Here is a 20,331-nt window from a genome sequence, read left to right as displayed (position 1 = left end):
TTAATAGTCCAGAAGCTCTTAACAGAACTTTAGGTCCCATTTTCGACAAAAGGTTTGATCCTCTAAATAGGTTGGTAGTAACATGGACAACAAAAATCACATGGTCAGCTGACCCAATTTGGGAGCGTTTGGGTCCCAGGCCCCTATTTAGTCCAATAATTCTCGGGGCTTAACATGTGTCATAATATGAGAGAATCTGAAAAATCATAAAGCTTACCAAAAAATTGGGTCTTGGTCAGACCCCCCTCAACCATATTTAGGACCTTAATTTGTCCCCATAAGCTACAAATTCCAAATTTTGCACAAACATTCTCTAACATAGTGTAATATCAGTGGTCATAAAGCTGACCAAAAATTTGGGTCTCTTGGCCTAGTCAGACCGCATCTCGCACCATATCTCTATTTTTAATGCGGAGGAGAAGCAATAGAAAAACATTTGTCTTATTTTCAATGTGTTCAGGGCCTTAACTTATTTTTAGAATTTTTTTAAATAGAATAGAACGTTTTCGTCCAAATACAACAGGAAACAGACATAACAAACCAGACAGTGAAAGAAAAACGTTAAGAGAAGCAGTTATTTTGAAGCAAATGAAGCAAAAACGTGAACAAATTAGCGGGATATTTGCATATTAGACTATCAAATATAGAAAATTAGAAACTGTATATAAAATGTGATAGATAGAAGATATAACAAGTAAAGATATATATGTAATTATTTCAAGTTTTTAGTTACTTCATGTTGTAGTTAGTTTCGGATGATAAGTCAAAAAAGTATTAATACCCTGTTGTTGAACTAAATTTTTTTAAACATATATTTTGTCAATTTTTACTTCATTGATTGAATTTCTCATTTCGTAGAATTATCGAACAAAGAATTATTCAATAAGATCAATGAAAGCGATGGTAGGAGGAAAACATAATTAATTAGAATATATCAATTTAAGATAACCAATAACAAGTTATTATTGTGATATTTTGCAAATGTTGTAGCTACTGTAGATGATGATTTAAATGCAAATGGAAATATTGACAGTGATGGTAAGTTGAATATGCTTTACTGTAAATGAGACCTTCTTTGATTTACACACTTGTTAGATTATGTTGAAACCTTGTAAATATTAACTCCTTGTACATTTTTACGTTCTAATTATATTAACTGAATTTTTACGCTATTTACAGAAGAATTACAATATATCTTCATATTACCGTTTCGTGGTTTTGTATATCAAATTTAAGTGACATGGCGTATTGTATTTATAGAATATATTTAATGTTTTTGAAACCACTGCTTAATTGGAACACCTAAATTTCCGTAAAAACTTTTTTTTCGCGACAATGAAAACCGTCAATTTTGTAATTTTTAGAACGATGCTGTGTGCTGCATGTTGGTGATGGATACAAAGTTGGCAAAATAAATATCTTCAATATGGAAACCCTGTGAAAGTGCAAATCTATTTTAGTTAGACGTAAATATGGAAATCTAAAGTACAAGGATACGCAACTTCCTGACTTTGTGAATAAAATTCAAGGATTCCATTTAAATTGCTACAAAAGATTTATAGCATTGTCTGAAACACAGAGAAAAAATTTCCCCAACAATAAAAAAGATTTGTTAAAACTTTAGGTGGAACGGATACCTTGCATGATACTGTTGGGATAGCGCACCGCATGTACGATACCTTGTGGATGATGGATTTTTATTTTTCACCCGATTCTACACCAATGTTGAGGCGTGCACAGGTGATTGCGAATGAATGTGGTAAAAAAAACATTTCAGTAACATATGATCTTGCGATTGTCAAAGTAGCTATGCAACTTCAAGCAGAAAAATCTTCAAAGTTTGACAATATATTTGTCGCTCTAGGTGCATTCCATGTACAGATACATTTGGCAAGTACATCGCTGAATCTGATGGGCCGCATATCCTAAATGAAGCTGGTGTGATTGAAAAAGTGTTACAAGAGTGTTGCAAGAGAAGTAAAAGATGTCACCAAATACTTGCACTTGCAATGGAGATTCTTCATTTTCAATATTTTCTTCAAGAAAGAGAGGAAACTCAATTAAAAGAAAATATCCAAGAAAAAATCAAGTTTATAAAATCCCAAGAACGATTGAACATGCATGAAGGACATGAAGTATCCAAAGAAGTCAACAATGTCTTGCGTGAATACAGTCAATTCAGGCAAGATACAGCGAAAGAAAATCATGGTGCAACAGCGCAATATTGGATGGGTACGTCGAGATGATTCGACTTTACCATGACTTCAGTAGAAGCTTGAGATGGAAAATTTGATCTGTATGTGTGCTGCTTGCCTAAAGTCGCAAACTATTTCTTTAGCATGAACCATCCAAATTACGCTCGTTGGATTGTCCGTTATCATGATAATCTTCTTAAACTAAAGGACTCTCATCCCGAGGTTTACACTGAATTTCAAAGGGGATTATTTTCGATGCGAAGAACTCAAAAGTCATTCTCAAGATTACCAATCGACTTGACATTAGAGCAGACGATAAATGCAGATGCTGCATGTCAGTGAAAAGGTATATCAGCTTTAACAAATTCTATTTCTGCTCGTCAACGATGAGCACAAAGTCATTCTATTCGAACAAATATTGTGTCATACGTGTTTGAAAATTTGTGGATGACAAAACAGGTAGACATGTCTCAAGATTTAAAGGTCAGCAGAATGCGACAAAATTTGTATGCAGCATGTATGGAAAAAGGAATCTATCATCTGTAGATGAAGCTAGGTTGGTAATGTTTTTGGAAAAGTATAAACCAAAAGGAGGAAGCAATTTCCTGTGTTAAAAAGTTTGATGGAAGTTCTCTACCACCTTGTTTACGAGTGTTGCGTCAAAAGATTTATCGAACAAAGTATGATTCATAGTTATGGATGTCATTATTAACGTCTGAGCCTCCAAATCACCTTCCTGAAGACATGGGTTGGCTGCTGAAAGATGGCAGCTATATTATTAAGTGATACGAAGGCAAAATGTTTCCAAAAGCAGTAGATGTCACCAGCAATGAAAATTATAATGGATTCTCCAGAGAAGTAGAAGGAAAAATTTTGGATATTAAGTTTTACAATCTAGTCACTTAGTTTTTTAATTAATACTCGGAAGGAATTCTTTATTTCCGCTACTTAAATATTAAAAGTATTTCATTCTCCTTAAGATTTTGAAGGGTTTGATGAACTATCAAGTGATGACAATTCAGACAGTGATGACGAAACTAGTTACGAAGGCGTCTAATGATAATTTAAGGTTAGATTTTTCGTGTGATTTGACAAAAAATTTACAGAATAGGATTCAATGTCATATTTTCTAGAACTGAGTAACCTTTTTAATATTTTTTAATGTTGTATTTTAGTTTAAACTAGATCTTATGACTGAATGAAATTTCTCATCTTTAGATACTGATGCAGAACAACACCAATCATGCTGCTATAACCAATTGTACATATTTATATTTTATTAGATGCTATCTGAACATTTATTTGATATCGCTAGCTATTGTCTGACCTGATCAAGAGACCGTAATTTTTAGTTTGCTTTTTGCCAAATTACAATAGTCTTACAAAATTTTAAGTTTGTACCTCATGAGGTCTAATTTGAGTCCCTGATCAGATCTTTGTCTGATCTGCTGATAGGACCGTATTTTTTGGTAAGCTCGACCATTTATGTATTACATAGTTAGTATAGAACACAAGTATTGAGTTTGGGCTTTGTAGTCATTGGGTTTTTTTACCCTCTAAAAGTTGTTTAAAATAGGAATTTGGGGCGAGACGCGGTCTGACTAGGCCAAGAGTCCCAAATGTTTGGTCAGCTTTATGACCACTGATATTACACTATGTTAGAGAATGTTTGTGCAAAATTTGTAGCTTATGAGGACAGATTAAGGTCCTAAATATGGTCTTTGAGGGGGTCTGACCCAGTCTTAAGGTCCAATTTTTCGGTAAGCTTTATCATTTTTCAGATTCTCTCATATAGTGACACACGTTACTAACTTTTAAGCCCCGAGAATTATGGGACCAAATAGGAGTCTCGAATTAGGGTAATTTTAGGGGCCTGGGACCCAAACGCCCCCAAATTGGGTCAGCTGACCATGTGACTTTTGTTGTCCATGATACTACCAACCTATTTAGAGGGTCAAGCCATTTGTCGAAAATGGGACTTAAAGTTCTGTTATGAGCTCCTGGACTATAAGTTCGAATGCCTTTGTTTTTACAAAATTTGCTATCAAAATGCACTTTCAAAACATTCAAATGAATGAAAATTTGAAATATGATTCAAAACTGTGGTTAGGGCCACTTTACAGCAAGAAATCGAATTAGAGAGTAAATCTAGATCGAATAAAAGAGTTTATCGAATTAGTAGTGTCGAATTTTGGAAGTTTATTTATGAGAGTTTCTTAAGGAAACATGCCGGTGACTTTGAATTTGATAGTCGACTGTAAATATACAATAAGCACAAAGCCAAGAAGAAGTGAAACGAGAATTTAAAATCAGGTTAGCTGTCTAGTTCGTCCACCTCCTGCTAAATGTAAGAAAAAAGATTGGACCCGTAATACCAACATAAACATTTCCACTGAGTACAAAAACAGCATCACCTTAAGGCGGTTTATGCTAACACATAAGCGTTGGTACTACCGTTTCATTAAAGCCGTGCTAGGTCAGTGCAGTCTAATCGTAGATGAGATGGCTGAGCAAGGAGGGTATAGCACACAAACTTCATCAGGGGTTGTTCATTAATTACGTCACGCTAGGGGGTACGTGGGTCTTCCGTTTTTCATGACGCAGCGTAACGGTAAATAAGAGGGGTGGGTAGTACCTAGTTTAAATCCGTAACGTCACGGTATAAAAATTCTCGATAAGTACATTGATTGTCGTGCAGTTGTTGCTGAATTTATAAAGGATGATCTATTGGGAATTACAATGACAAGGTCAGAGGAATGGATAGAACATCATGTCCGAGAGTCGTAATATTTTTTGCAAATCGTGAAATGCATCGACGAAGCATGTTGTTCTCCAGTTTAATCATTTTAAAAATAATGAAATCAGTTAAAAAATAATGAAAGATAGATTCTTACCACCTGCTGTCCCCCCGTGGTTCTACTTTCCAAAGGGTACTCAGCCACAACCTCGTTTCCAAGGCATTTTGCCTTGTTGATGAAGTTGATAGCGGTTGATAGGGGGAAATAGGTTGGCTACTCCGTAATATGTGCTCAGGGGCCACAAGACTCTGGGGACGAGGTTGATTTAACCAAGGATAATCTCACAAGCCGTGTTTGCGGACACTGCGGTCTATATTTTGAAGTATCAAATCAATGCAAAACCATTTATCATACTGCCGAACAAAAAAAATCGCGTACGGTTGCCAAAAGCTTTATAACAAGAAAAGTGCGACCGCCACCAATAAGTATTGCCATGTGCAATTGCATTTCAACAGTTTGAATGGCGTGCAGTTGGTGGCGTCGAATTTGACAACAATGCATCCGATGTTTTTTGGTGACGTTGATTTTTGACGACAATGCATCCGATGTTTTAGAGATTGTTCCCAAGTGTTAGATGACTTCGAATTAATTTAGACAAGCGAGTGATTATCTTTTTTTGATATGATATTTATTTGTCATTTACATATTTGTTAATTTGTTAAACGTATGAAAGAAACGTGTCGCAAAGGAGGTCTTATATGATAACCTGACGGAGAACGCCGAAGGGAGGGAGGAGGGATTCTAAGAAGGCAAATTTAGCGTGACTTAATTATTGAACAGCCCCCAACCAAAACAATAACATTTTCTACAAAAAAAAATTAACGCGATCCATGTTACCTGACTTTCAAAAAGCATCCAAATAACTTTATCTTTATTTAAGAAACGGGTTCATTCAGTTTCTTCAGTTTCCTTTAAAATGTTTATAATATGAGCTGCGCTACAGCCTGGTCTTAATCACATTTGGTGAGTGAAAGAAAACGATAATTTTTTTTTGTCATTAAGTCAAACAAGAAGAGCGCGTGTGTGAGAAGGTTTTGTATTGCAAATGCTACGAACTTTAGACCATTTGTGCAAAATAATTATCCGTCTTATAGAGGTGTCCGCTTTATAGAAATCGTATCCAAAAATCACTTTCAGAGTAAAATTTTGCCGAAAACATGATTTTTGTTTATATACGTTTTTTTGTTCTATTTCTTTTAAATCAAGAAAATGAGACATATCATTTGTTGAATGTGAACTTATTATTCATACACTCTACTGTTATACAAACAAAAAACAAATATGAACTTAACAAATACGTTGTATTTTATAATGTACTCAAAGAAATCTCGGATTGAAGTTTGTTTTCTTTTTTATATTTGGAGGTCCTGCACTTTTTGTTGTAACTGATGACAGTATTCTTGTCTTTCCTCGTCAATAATAGATTTTTTTCTTGTGTCCGCTTGACACAGAGCTTTTTCAAGGGAAATTGTCATTTGGTGCGAAGAAAAGTGTCCGTTTTATAAAGTTTTCGCCTTATAACTGTCCGTCATATAGAGATTTCCTTGTGAGAGTTTGACCTGAAATCAGTCCGTTCCAAGGAATAGTGTCCGTTATATAGAGATGTCCGCTTCAGACCATGTCTGCTTTAGAGAGATTCCACTGTATAATAGTCCCTTTTTTACCGTCCTGGATATTTACGTTACTCTTTAGCTAATAAAGGAAACAACGTAGTTCCAAGATTTGCACTGCAACAATTTGCAAGATTTTATTTCGAATAGAAATATATTAAGAAACCTCCCAATCGCCTATACTATTAGGTTCTGTGGACAATTGTGAGGGCAAGGAAAAACGAATCTTTTAAAAAAATATTTTTTTGACAATAATATGTAAAGAGTTAAATATGTTCAGATATTATTCTGGAATAAAATCAATTCACCATGGCTTTCACAAAACTATCAAAATGCATTCCTAAATATCGAAAAAAGCTATCACATTTTATGTGTGTGTCTTTTTATATAGAGTTTAAGTGAGCGAGACAAACCGGCAATTTATGTCGGAATTTAAAAGTTTGAGAGGAAAACTACTAAAGCTCGAGTGAAACAATTTGTGTAAAAAACTGAACAAACAAACAAACAAACAAACAAAAAGTTTGCTATCTTAAATTAACATTCTCTGTGGTAAAATTGTTTTAATACATATAACCGCTGACCAGCTACAAATTTGCTGATATAGTTCGGCAAAATATAAATTATTTTGCAAGAACTATTCTGTATAATATACACAATTTACTGATTGTTGTTTTTCACTATACAATAGATACCTTCGCGCCTTGCTTTTTGTGCAATAAATTCTAGTTAGATCTAAGGTTCGTTCGAGGATGTTGTGCTGGTCTGTTTAATGCAAACAGAACATCTGCTAGCTCGATTGACCTTATCTTGACCTTTCAGTGTTTCGGAAACAGGTGTTTCAAATTGATTTTGCTCGTTTATAGTGGACAGCCAAAAGGTGACTTGCGTTGCATAGTACCAACATGTGCCACGACCATGACATTCTATGTAAGGATTGTTCCGCATATTAGGTAAGCAGGAACCCGAGGATTGTAGCATCTGTCCAGACCCTTGTGCACCAGCTGCGTTATACTAAAAATAAAAATAAAATGTTTAAAAAAAACGAGTCGCGGCTCTTTCTGGCCCCTTAAAAAAATATACTTCAAAAATACTCTAAAAAGGCGATCTTATTGGTACAGCCAGAAGGTAGGTTCGAAGAATATCGTCTTATCAGTTTATTGTGCTAACTGTTAAAATGAAGGTTAGTAGCGCATAAAAAAGCTTACCTGCAATAAACTGTACCCAACCCATTCACTTCTCCATCCATTTGGACAAGTTGGAATAGACAAACTTTGACTGTGTACAGCTATGACATTAGCAGGTGCTTCGCACACAACGCACCTATATTAAGATTGGTGGGTAAAGTATTATTTACAAATCCTTAAAAATGAGGATACTCCGAGGTATTTTGTATTTTTGTGTAACTTCTCACCTTGAAATAAACCTCTCAATTTCAGCATCTCTCAATGGCATCATAGTCATTTCGTCTCGTGCGCTCAACCAGTACGAGTAATCATTACGAGAGGCTACTGTACATTTGTTTTCCAAGTCACAAATCATAAATGGCATAGTACTGAAACGAGATAAGCATGATCCAGGTTGACCAAGATCTTGTCCATGACTTCTTCCATTTCCTTGTGAGTACAGGAAACTGTACCCTTCCCACATTTTAGCCATACCTGTCGGACACTCGGGTACCTTAAATTTAAATCAAATTGTTTTATGTCAGTCTTTAATTCGCTGAGTTTATGTCGATGCGTATCTTATTCGTACTTATTAATCTTCGCGGATTGAAAAAAAAAATCTATTTCGTGTGTTTAAGTATTGAACAAGTTCAAATTCCCTACAAGTAATAACAAAGAGTAAAACTTAATATTTTTGACAAATATGGATGCAAACCTTTTGCAAACTGTTTTTTTCGCGCAAAACCTTTTGCATATAATGTCTTTACTAAATTTTATAAATGCAGGAGAAATATTGCGCGCGAAAATTAGTACGAAGAGACACTTACAGTGGTTGATTGACTGTGTTTGACAAGATAGTGACCAAAATCAGCTGATCCGCTCTTTCCTGCCGGTCCTGGTGGTCCAAAATCTCCCTTTACTCCTTCTTTTCCTTGCACACCTTGTGGGCCTGGTGGGCCTGCGGGTCCATCTTGACCTACGAAAATTTGTATTTCATATAAACTGTAGGTTTTTTGGTGAGTAAAAATGATCTTGGTGAAGAAAAAGCGACGAAAATAATTTTTGCAAATTGAAACAGTTATGAACAAAATAAGCTTAAAGGTTATTGTTAGTTTGTTGTTCCAAGATGATGACTTTGAGCCTCCTAATTTTGTTATTGTTCCCCTATTAAACAAATGTTGTTCTTTTCTTACCATTTTGACCACTCAGACCATCTTCCCCTTTGTCGCCTTTATCACCTTGTGGTCCTGGTGGCCCTTGAGGCCCTCGGCTACCATCTTCTCCTCTTGGACCATCGGCGCCAACGGGACCGGTTGCACCCTTTTCTCCTTTGTCGCCTTTCTCACCTGGTCATAATTTTGTTTTAAAAATGATTAGAGGTCAATACCAATGTCAAATAAAAAGCAACAAATTATCTGGTTACTTCTCTTACCTGTTCCTACGGCATCCTTTCCTTTAGGTCCGATTGGACCTAATTTCCCGGGTTCACCCTTCTGTCCTTTAAAACCCTCTGGTCCTGGTGGTCCAGTGGCTCCTTCTCTACCAGAGGGTCCATCTTCACCCTGGGGACCTGCAGCTCCTTCAACGCCCTTTTCTCCTGGCTCACCAGGGTCACCTTTAGCACCTATTTCGTTTGATTCTCCTGGTGGTCCTGGTTCTCCTTTTTTGCCTCTGTTCCCCGTATTTCCTTTCTCTCCACGTTCTCCAGAAGGTCCTCTTACTTCAGGACAATCTGGACCAGGTGGCCCAGCCACACCTTTATCTCCCCTACTTCCTGGTTCTCCAGATTTACCAGTTGGTCCCTCTGGACCTTGTTGTCCTTGAGGGCCAGTGGCACCATCCTGGCCTGGTGTACCTACGTCTCCCTTTTCACCTATTGGACCATCACGACCAGGAGCACCACTATTTCCTTTAACACCAGGTGTCCCCTGGGTACCATCTCTTCCTTTTTCTCCTTTATCTCCTTTATCTCCGACATCACCTGCTGGACCTGCACACAAAACAATATAAAATGATATAATTCGAACTTAAGTATTATGTCTAGCAACAGATCTACTTTAAAAATAAACGTTTAGTAGACATTTATTAGTAACAATATTTAGAATATACAGGTCTTTTAAGAAACTAGTTTTGCAAGGCAGGTTCAATGTTTCTTAAAAATCATCTATCTGAGCCTGAAAAGTTTCTTAAATGTTCTTAAGCATCTTGTGCCTTTTCTTCCTTAACTTTTGTTTCTTATGCTACATATATGTTATCTTCTCCCTCTTTTTTCTTTTAATAGATTTCTTTCTTTTTTATTTTGTTTTTATAATAATCTCAATAATTTTTGTTTGTTTCATACCATTAGGATTGTAATGTTTTTTAATTGCTTCTTAACTTTTCGTCATTACGAGTCTCACTTTACCTAAACTTATTTTCCTTAAAAAATTAACACCGTGTAGTCAGCTGTCATTCTCGGTTAAAATTTATTTCAATAAATCAATACAACAACGTTCTGGAGTACAAACTTACCGTCTTCGCCAACATTGCCTATAACACCTGGTTCACCTATTTCTCCTTTTTCACCTCGCTCTCCCCTTTCGCCTTGTTTTCCCCTCTGTCCTTTGCTACCCTTTTCAATATCTGTTTCTATTTTATCAACAGATAAAACATAATCCTTTCCAGGCGGTCCTTGGGGTCCAGTTGGTCCAGGGGGTCCTAAAATTGAAGTAGATGGTATTTTGTATATTATTTTAATTTGTCATCTCAAAAATATATTATAATGACAAACGGTTATACTTACCGATTGGACCAGTTTCTCCTCTTTCATATAATCCACGATCTCCTTTTGGTCCTTTTGGGCCTGGTTCCCCTTTGTCTCCAGGCTTGCCAATAAAACCTGTGCTTCCTTTTTCTCCTGGTGGGCCTGACGGACCAGCTGGTCCATCTCTTCCTTGTAAACCTGGATCTCCTATAGCACCTGGTGGTCCTTCTCGTCCTGGCTCACCTCTGGCTCCTTCCCTACCTGTTTCCCCTTGACGCCCTTCAGAACCCCGTTCACCCCTGTCGCCTTTTTCCCCTGCGGGTCCAGGGGGACCGATGTCACCTTTGTTTCCCTTTTCAGTACCAATACCTGGATCTCCTTTTTCCCCTTGTGGCCCAGGGCCACCTGGTTCTCCCTGTCTTCCTGGTTCACCTATTTGACCAGGTCTTCCTCTGCTGCCTTTTGGTCCCTGAACACTACTTGTTGCCCCGGGAGGTCCCCGTGGACCAGAATTACCCTTAGCTCCTTTTTCTCCAACATATCCAGGTTCTCCTCTTTCTCCTTCTCTTCCTTCCGGCCCGACGGGTCCTATAATTAATAGAAAGCGTCGTTAATCTGATAAACAACATATTCCGACAATAAAAAGTAGATAGCAAAAGTAAATAAAGTGTCCACCTGTGTCTCCTTTTTTTCCAGTTTCTCCTGGCTCCCCTATTGCGCCATCTTTTCCTGGTGTTCCATCTTTCCCATCCTTCCCTGGGGGTCCGATATCACCTTTGTAGCCTGATTTACCCGGTTCACCACGTAGCCCATCTTCACCTCGCTCTCCTGGTGGTCCTCTAACTCCAACTCCAGGGTTACCGCTCTCACCTTGATCACCTCTTGGTCCAGGAATACCAACTCCATTCTGACCATCACGTCCATCACGTCCCTTTTCTCCTCGTTTTCCTTCCTTGCCAGGATCTCCTTTTTCTCCAGCACGAGATTCTCCACGATCTCCTTTTTCTCCTCTCTCACCTCTGTTACCCGGTGGACCTCTAGTTCCTAAAATTGAATTGGTGTGGTAAAATATTGTTTCTGGCGTAACAAAAATGTTTTATTAATTCTTAGTATTCTATACTTTGAAAAAATAATTTTAATCTAATTATTTTTCTGGGTAAACGTACCTGGATCGCCTGAACTTCCACGCGATCCGGAGTCACCCTTTTCCCCCTTCGTGCCATTTAGGCCAGGGGCTCCAGGTAATCCCCGCGCTGCAGAAGTTCCAGGAGGACCGTCTTTCCCTCGCTCACCAGGATCTCCTGAATCACCCTTCTCACCCTTGATAGGACCAGCTGGACCTGCTGGACCATCTTGTCCAGGTACTCCCTTTTCTCCACGTATGCCATTAGCTCCGTCTCTTCCTATATAATCAAACACGGTTAGAATAAAACACGAGAAATAGAAAATTAACAAGAGCGCTTGGTAAATTATAAATACCTCTTTCTCCTACTTGTCCTGGTTGTCCACGTAGACCTTGGTTTCCTTTATTTCCTTTTTCTCCATTTCCAGGTTCTCCTCTTTGACCGTCTTCTCCTTGAACACCTGGTGGACCTGCGGGACCAACTGCTCCTGCAGGACCTGCTTGCCCAGTATTTCCTTTCTGACCTGGCAAACCTGGTGGGCCCTTTAAGATGGTTGGAAATGGTTCACCTTTCTTCCCCGGTTGTCCGATTGGTCCTCTTGGACCTGTTAGCCCTCTTGGTCCAGTAGCTCCACGTTCTCCTCTGAATCCTCTTTCGCCTACTCCAGGTTCACCTTTTTCTCCGTTTGCACCATTTTCTCCATCAATACCATTTCGACCAGGCGCTCCATTACCACCAGTTTCTCCCTACATTTTCATAAAAAATCAATTATTATTAAAGTACAAAGTTGCCATGGTTTAACTTATTTCTAAACTTTTAATGAAACATTGTGTTTTAACGAAAATTATTGCTACAAAAGTCATAGCAAAAATCAAACACGGGTCCGTTAATAAATTAAATTCGTTTCTTAAAAAAATTAGTATTGTTAACAATATAATTTTCTTTACTTGAATTCCATTCTCTCCTGGTGGTCCAGGGCTGCCTGGATCACCACGCGGACCTATAGCTCCGGGAAAGCCAACAGGACCAGTACTTCCCGGTTGGCCAGGCTCACCCCGATCTCCTCTTTCCCCGTTAATAACTATATCTTTCCCTGCAGCACCTTTCGCACCATTCGCTCCTTGACGTCCTTGTTCACCTGGGTTTCCCTATATGGAGTAAAAAAACAGGTTGCTATTTTTAATATCTGGGTTAATGACAATAAGTAAAGCCAGAAATTGCCGAAAAAAGTTACCTGCGGTCCAGTTTCACCGCGCGGACCAGGGTTACCAACACTTCCTTCAGCACCAATTCCTCCTTTTTCGCCTTTTAAACCTCTTTCGCCTGGTGCACCATCAATACCTGCTTGACCAGGCAAACCTCTTTCTCCCTGTGGTCCAGGAGGGCACGATGTGCATGGTGCTCCTTTTTCTCCCCGCCTACCAGTTTTACCTTGTTCACCTTCAACCCCTTTTAGTCCTGGTGGGCCTCTTTCTCCGGGGGCACCTGGAAATATTTTTTCACCTTTTTCTGTAGTAACTTGTCCTGGCTTACCGGCAGGTCCTGGAAAACCAGTTGGTCCTTGTTCTCCTGGGGGTCCACGTGGCCCAGTATCACCATCCATTCCCGGTGTTCCACTCATGCTTAGACCAGGGTTTCCAGGTATGCCTGTGTTTCCTTTTTCTCCTTGTGGTCCTTGCGGACCAGTAGGACCTTTCATTCCTGGCTCACCCGGGTTTCCATTTTCGCCTGTTGGACCAGCAGGGCCTGGTTCACCGTCATTACCTTTAGGACCAAGAGGTCCTGTTTCTCCCATTTTTCCGGGAGGACCAGCTGGTCCTACAGGTCCCTGTATTCCATCACTTCCAGCAGGACCGCGCGGACCTTCATCGCCTTGTGCTCCAGGTGTACCTGTTGCTGGCCTTCCTGGTTCTCCGTCTCTTCCAGCATTCCCTGTAATTCCACGGTCACCTTTCGGACCTGTATCACCTTTTTCACCACGACTTCCAACTGGACCAATTTCTCCCCTCTGTCCTTGTTCTCCACTTCTGCCTGTGTTTCCGATCATGCCTTTGGATCCCTACGAAAGGACGAATTTAAATATATTTAACTTTCCTAACTGCCTATACATTTCTTTTAAAAAGCCTATATTCAAGAAACATAATAAAAAATCACCTTAGGTCCAATTGCACCCCTTTCTCCTCTGTCACCAGTAGCACCCTGTTCGCCGTCATCTCCCTGTTCTCCAGACTTTCCAGCGGGACCTTGTGATCCAGGCTCTCCTTTTTGACCTTTGGTTCCATTAGCTCCCTTTGGTGCATCAACCGTTGTCAAATTCCCAGTAACTTGTGTTTGGCATGCTATACCGGGTGGACCAGGTATACCTTTTGGTCCACGATCTCCTTTAACACCAAGGTAAGTAAGGTTTCTCAGAAAGCCTGGTTCGCCTTTGAGTCCTCTACCACCTGTCCTACCCTAAAATTGAAAATAAGATAAAAATTACACGAGAAATAACAACAAGGTTAGAATTTTAAAACAGAAGGACAACTTACTCTGTTTCCTTTTGCCCCTGTGTTCCCCTTTTCGCCAGTATTTCCTTGGTCTCCAGTAAAACCCTGTAGATAATTTTAGTACAGTTACTGAGGCACACAACAGGAGAGATTGCTTAGAGACATTAAATTCAAAATGAGAAAAAGGTTGTAAATTATTAATTGCAAAAAATATTATTGATAAATAGGCAAAATCAAAATTTTTTTATAACATCGTTACCTGATCTCCATCCCTTCCAGGTTCACCTTTTTGTCCTTTTAAACGGGTGGCTGTTGAATCACCAGGTTCACCAGCAGGACCAACGTCTCCAGTCAAACCCTAAAATACATATTTAAATTTAGCTAAGAAACTTCGTGTTTATGTTTTAACGTCTTAGTCATATCCCAAATGTTAAACAGACATTCAAAGACTTATGTTAAGGAAACTTGAAAAGTTACATACTCGATCTCCTCTTGTGCCATCCCGTCCTCGTGGTCCACTCGGTCCTCTATCTCCCTAAGAAGATAAAAAAGAGATCGTTAGAAGAATAACTTATAACTTTCAAAACAACACAAAATTATACATGCAAGTATGGTTTACGTTTTTGACATCAATAAAATACCTACTTTAGTGCCATTACATCCAGGCAATCCAGGTTCTCCCTGTCTACCATCGTTACCAGGATGACCCTAGAACAAATATTAAATATCTTCCTTAACTTTGTTTTTATTTGATAATTAACATCAGAAATATGACAATGCAGTGCACTGAAAGATACATGAAATATAAAAGGATGTATTTTAGTATGTCACTAACATGTCTTCCAGGATTTCCAGGTAGACCAGGTGGTCCAACTTTTCCCTACATAAAAATAAGCATGCTATGGTTAAACAAACGAACGAACAAATGAAGAGATGAAAGAAGAAAACAAACAAAAAACAAAGCGACATTCTTACTCTTGATCCTGCATCACCAACCATTCCAGGTTGTCCGGAGTCTCCTTTATCACCAGGTGCACCAATGGGACCTTCAGGACCCGGAAATCCCTTTAAAAAAATTCAAGGTGTCAAATCGACTAAATGTGTTCCACACAAACCATATCACACTTCTTAAACGCTTTTAATTTTGGACCATTTAAACAGAATGGCCACTTCAGTGTTGGAAACACTGTTATTAGTGTGTTTTTAGATATACAACAACGGACAAAGCGAACTCCATAACAATTAGGTAACGCGCTACTAAATTAAGGTGTTTTATACCTACCGGTAATCCTGGAGGTCCTCTGTATCCCGGCAAGCCTCCACTGCCCTAGAATTAAAGAAGAATTAAGAGATGTGCAAATATAAGAAAAAACGTGACGCAGAAAAGAGAAAAAAATTCTCACCCTATCTCCTTTTTTACCAACACATATGTTACTGCATTGTGTGCAAGTTCCTCCACACTACAATATAAAAAAATTACAATTTTAGAAATAGACATTGCAAAGAAACATGAGTTTGCCCTGCTAAACATACGTTAACCGATGACTGGTGACGTCATTCAACATTTTTTCTACTGTCCCAAAGATAACTAAAACTGATGGCAAGTACCCAAATTATAAGCCTTAAAAATTGGGGGGGGGGGGGGCGGAAGGGATTTTTCAGCACAACTTTCTGCCCATCAGAATAGGGTTATTGAATTTCGACAATGAAATAAAAGCATGTGTGTTTTTTTTATTGTTTTTTAAAGCTTAAAGAAACATGAAGCGTTTTGTAAACTCGCTCTCAGCAATCTGTATTTGAATTTAGAGCCGTGACTTCGTGCGCAAATAGTATTGTATGCAATGGAAATGTGCAAAGGAGACACGTTTATCGCTGATTTAAAAAAAGCGCGTTGCCGTTTTGTTTTTAAAAAACATTTTGACAAGACTAAGTGAACAAAGTCCGTAAACACATATCTCTTTCTTCTAAGATCAACATACGCGTCCCGCAAAAGGTAAAGGCGAATGCTATTTATTTAACAGCTGTTACACAACTGGCTTTTCTTACGTTCTATTGGCCACCCCTGAAAATAAATATTATCAATATTAAGGGGAAATCCCCAGCAATGTTGATGCTGCTTCAGCCTCAACGTCGTTCCTAAGAGCGATCTTTTCCGTTAATAAATTTTAGACATTTGTTATTCTGATAAAAAAGCGTGTTATGGAAAGTCGCCTTGCTGTAAAGTTTTTGTAAAAATTTTACAAAGTGGTCCGAAACTAGATACTTCATAAATTTATTTTTTAAATATGTTTAAGAAGTTTAGCTTGTTTGCATTTTTTTAAAGTTTTTGGTTTCGAAAGATAAAAGACATTAAGATATTGTACAATGAAAAGTAAGCTCAATATCTGTAGAAATAAAAAACGGTCGTTTTGCAGAACTAAAAAAAAAACGAACAATAACCGAAAAAAGAACAAGTCCTTTGTTTGATCCCACTGACTATATATCAAAAATGTCGTGGGGTTAAAATTGTGTTGGTATTGCTTAATGTTCTGCACCGGGTATAATTCAGAAAGGAAAAGAAAAAGAAAAAGAAAGAAAAAAAAGAAAAAAAGTGACATTGTGGTAATAATACCGCAAAAATGGCGGAATAAGGCGTGACAAGGACGTTCAGACCTGATTATATTTATACGGAAATAAAATCACAACAAATTGTTGACAAGTTGTTTATGTAGTGGCAGACGTATTTTGAAAATTTCATCCGAATATCAACGAAAATTTTAAAGAATTCTTCTCGTTCTAAGCATACTCATAGAATGATTCAGAGTTTATTTATAAGCTGAGAAATTGCTCAGTATCACGTTTGTTTTATTTTTTACCATAAATTTGAAGCTTAGTTCTTAATACTTTATCTTTTAAGAATTAATGCATTCTCTATTTTTTTCTAAACATAATTCACTATGATTTTTTATTACAGTAATTTATTAATGACTTAAATCAAAACATATATTTATCAATTTCTATATATAATCCATTTTCCATACTTTGGCACAGTTTCTTGTAAATGCGGGTTATATTTTTGATACTTTTAATCTTTTCCCGCCTAAAAAACAAGACAACTTTATTCCTAGACTCCGCGTGATGTCACTGGACGATTTAAATGAATTGCTGCTATTTAAAAATATTATTTTCGTACAAAGTATGTTTTGAATGTTGAAAAAAATTTCCTTCCTTGATATAAAGTTATACATAATTTCGAGCAAATTTGTTTATTTTTGTGGATAACACCTTGGCTAAGTGAGTTTAATGACGTCATTACTGTTCATTTTGAACTTTTAAGGTTCTTCCATAATATTTTGTCTCTGTTATGATAATATTGAGATTGTCAGGTCAATTTCTTCGTGTTGCACGAAGGCGAAATTGAAGAGATAATGGGTTGCACCACACTGGGAAAGAAATGAAAGAAATATGTTATCAATAAAAACGTCCGCAAATAAACGTCGGTAAAAGTTGTCGTTTGAACAGAAGTATTTTTAACAACTTCTACTTTGTACGTCACTACTTCAACTAATTTTTTTTTAACTCTTTTTTGGGCCCAAGTGTACAAAAAACTAAAAATTTCATCTGAAAAAATCCATCCCTTGTATTCTCTAACTTTTCAGAAATTCTGGAAAAATTATCGTCAAGAATTTTTGCTTATAAATAAATTCACGCACAAGAAAATGTCAAATTTTCAATAAAAAAATAAATAATTTCCGCAAAATAATTTTTATCGATAATGCAACTCTAGGAGTTGACATTATTAAAAGAATTAAGTAGTTGTGCTTGTTTTTAAAAGTACACTTTGAGAAGTTCCAAATTTAAAAAAAAAAAAATAAAACCGCGAATATTCATTCATTTCAAGAATGGGTATTGGAATCAAATCTCGACCCCTCATATCCGACGTCCGGAACCTTAAACATTTTCACTGTTGACAAAAGGTATGTTTTCTTTTTTTTAAACTGTTTCTCACATTGTGGTCTGCTGAGTAATGTAAATAAACTTCATAAAATAACTCACTTCCTTTGAAGCTAAGCGACGACAAGATATAGTATATAAAGTCAACAACAATATTCAGTGAATGCGGTTTTTATCCTTTTATTATGATGTAAATATTATTTTTAGACATGACTCAAATTTTTTTGCTCGCTTGTCCATTTAACATAGAGTAGTGAATATTTATTTTATATATATTTATCATTTATAAAGCAATATCAGGAAATAATTTAAACAATTTTATGACAACATTAAATAATTTTAAACCAAAGTTTAATATTTTTAAACTCTAAATTGGTTCTAATTTCGTCTCTGTCCATTACTTCATAACGTAAATTTCTTTGTCAAGCCAAAAATTCAAGTTTACAATGAAAAGCCTGTTACACTAAAGATCAAGTTGTTTTTTACCACTAATGAGGTGACAAAAATATTTCACTTTGCGTTGTGTTTATCATATAAATAAATGATTTCTATGGCGGCGATAGAAAGATATTTTAGTGAAAAAAACAGCCAGAATAAATTGTCTTTGTTCCTGATAGTTTTTATGTCTCACTTTTATACAAAAGTAATTGTTTTGTTGGTTAGCTGTTTTTGTCAATCTTTTTAAACTTGCTAAATTTTTTATTCCTAAACAATTGGTACTGTAAAAAAATTATAATAAACCTGAAAATTAATGTGTCGATAAATTATAATTTAACGATAATTCTTACACGAACTTCTTAAAAATTTAAAATAACCAACTCATTCTATTTTTTAAGCAACAAGACAGACTTAAAAAAAGAAGTGAAATTGATCAACAAAAATTTTGCTCTCAAAAACCGGGGGTAATTTTTTTTACAAAATAAAACTTAGTAAAACAAACTTACTTTTTGACTTGAAGCAAGGTATGAATTTGTTGTTAAAACTATTGCTATCCAGATTAAGGATCTGGTGAACAAACTAAAATACATAAAATATGTATAAATATATTTTAGCTAATATAGATACAAGAAACAAAAAAATAAAAGGAAGCCAATAATTAGAAGTTTCGTTAAAAAGCAAAAGAACTCCGATTTTAACAATGAAAAGTAATGCTTCCTTCAATCTTGATTTTCAGGTAAGAAAATGCTCGAAACAAAACCTAAGAAACCTAAGAAAATACGTCGTTAGTAGAATCATACATAACTAGACAAACTCGACGAACTAATTTAACTTACTTCATAATTGTAAAAATTCCTACAACTTTATCAACACTTTAAAGCAGCATAAGTGCAAGGAACGACTTTTGGATATCTTCTTTTTGTTTCGACTTCTATGTTGTTTGATATAACCAAAATTTCGCGTTGCGTGTAAAGCAGCGACTACTTTAAAGTGTCGTTCGTAGTCCAATAGTCAACTAAAACGACGTTAGTTCTGTCAAACAGTCATCCAGCTTTGGGGTTTTCCTCAACAATGCACCTTTTATTTTCCGGCTGTCAATCATAATTACCGTATAAAAACATTATCACTAAAACAATAAACTTATTTTTTTAAAAGGCGCAACGACGAAATTTGTTTCGCGCTTTGTTATTAAACATGGCGGATGTTGCGACATATTTTAGTGATCGTAAATTTTAGTTGTAGCTTTTATTAAAAGTTCCATACCTGGCTGTTTCGATTAATTCGATATTTTTTAATAAATAAGTATGACATCGCATTTGAATGGTTAAAAAACTTGAAATGTAGAACTTTAATATTGTTTTACGAATATTTAGGTAGCTAAAAAGGAAAAGGATTTCTGGTCCACAACCATTCTAAATTTAAATAAAAAATTATAAGTACCGAGTCAAAAAAATCTAATTATTTTTCAAAACTTATTTTTATTTTCTTGCAACAAAGTTTTAATAAAATCCCAAGGTTCACAAAAAAGGCGATACCTGGATAAATAGCAACGAATTTAGACAGCTTCGTTGTTTGATAATTTTACAAAACGTTAAAGGATTGATGTCTGTTATTTTTGTTTAACCTAAGAATCATGTGGATCATAAATTAGTTATCACATTGCAGCTTATAAAAAAATAATTCGCAACTTTAAATCAATTTTAGATCTATCGTAAAAAATCATCGAAACAACGAAACGCGAACACGACCGAAGATGACCGAGAACTAAAAAAAACAACAAAAGTACAATGACTTATTGTAATATGTCATCTTGTATTGTTCCAGCGTATCGCCTATCC

General features: G+C 36.6%; 1 protein-coding gene across 1 annotated transcript; it reads right to left on the bottom strand.

The window, feature by feature from the left end:
• Nucleotides 1–6,830: 6,830 nt before the first annotated feature.
• On the bottom strand, nucleotides 6,831–19,559 carry LOC130636768 (collagen alpha-1(I) chain-like). Its single transcript, XM_057446611.1, has 24 exons — nucleotides 19,330–19,559; nucleotides 19,000–19,072; nucleotides 15,526–15,582; nucleotides 15,405–15,449; nucleotides 15,098–15,187; nucleotides 14,958–15,002; nucleotides 14,768–14,830; nucleotides 14,604–14,657; nucleotides 14,382–14,480; nucleotides 14,165–14,227; nucleotides 13,788–14,087; nucleotides 12,868–13,692; nucleotides 12,581–12,781; nucleotides 11,989–12,379; nucleotides 11,676–11,912; nucleotides 11,185–11,553; nucleotides 10,549–11,097; nucleotides 10,278–10,463; nucleotides 9,199–9,756; nucleotides 8,960–9,112; nucleotides 8,594–8,742; nucleotides 8,015–8,280; nucleotides 7,809–7,923; nucleotides 6,831–7,614 (listed from the first exon to the last, which is right to left on the bottom strand). Exons 1-24 carry the CDS (start codon nucleotides 19,332–19,334, stop codon nucleotides 7,336–7,338), a joined length of 5,172 nt encoding a protein of 1,723 aa, XP_057302594.1. The 5' UTR covers nucleotides 19,335–19,559; the 3' UTR covers nucleotides 6,831–7,335.
• Between the last annotated feature and the right edge of the window lie 772 nt (nucleotides 19,560–20,331).

The sequence above is a fragment of the Hydractinia symbiolongicarpus genome, chromosome 3 (assembly GCF_029227915.1).
Source record: "Hydractinia symbiolongicarpus strain clone_291-10 chromosome 3, HSymV2.1, whole genome shotgun sequence".
Classification (NCBI taxonomy): Eukaryota; Metazoa; Cnidaria; class Hydrozoa; order Anthoathecata; family Hydractiniidae; genus Hydractinia; species Hydractinia symbiolongicarpus.
This window is presented reverse-complemented; position numbering and strand designations above follow the sequence as displayed.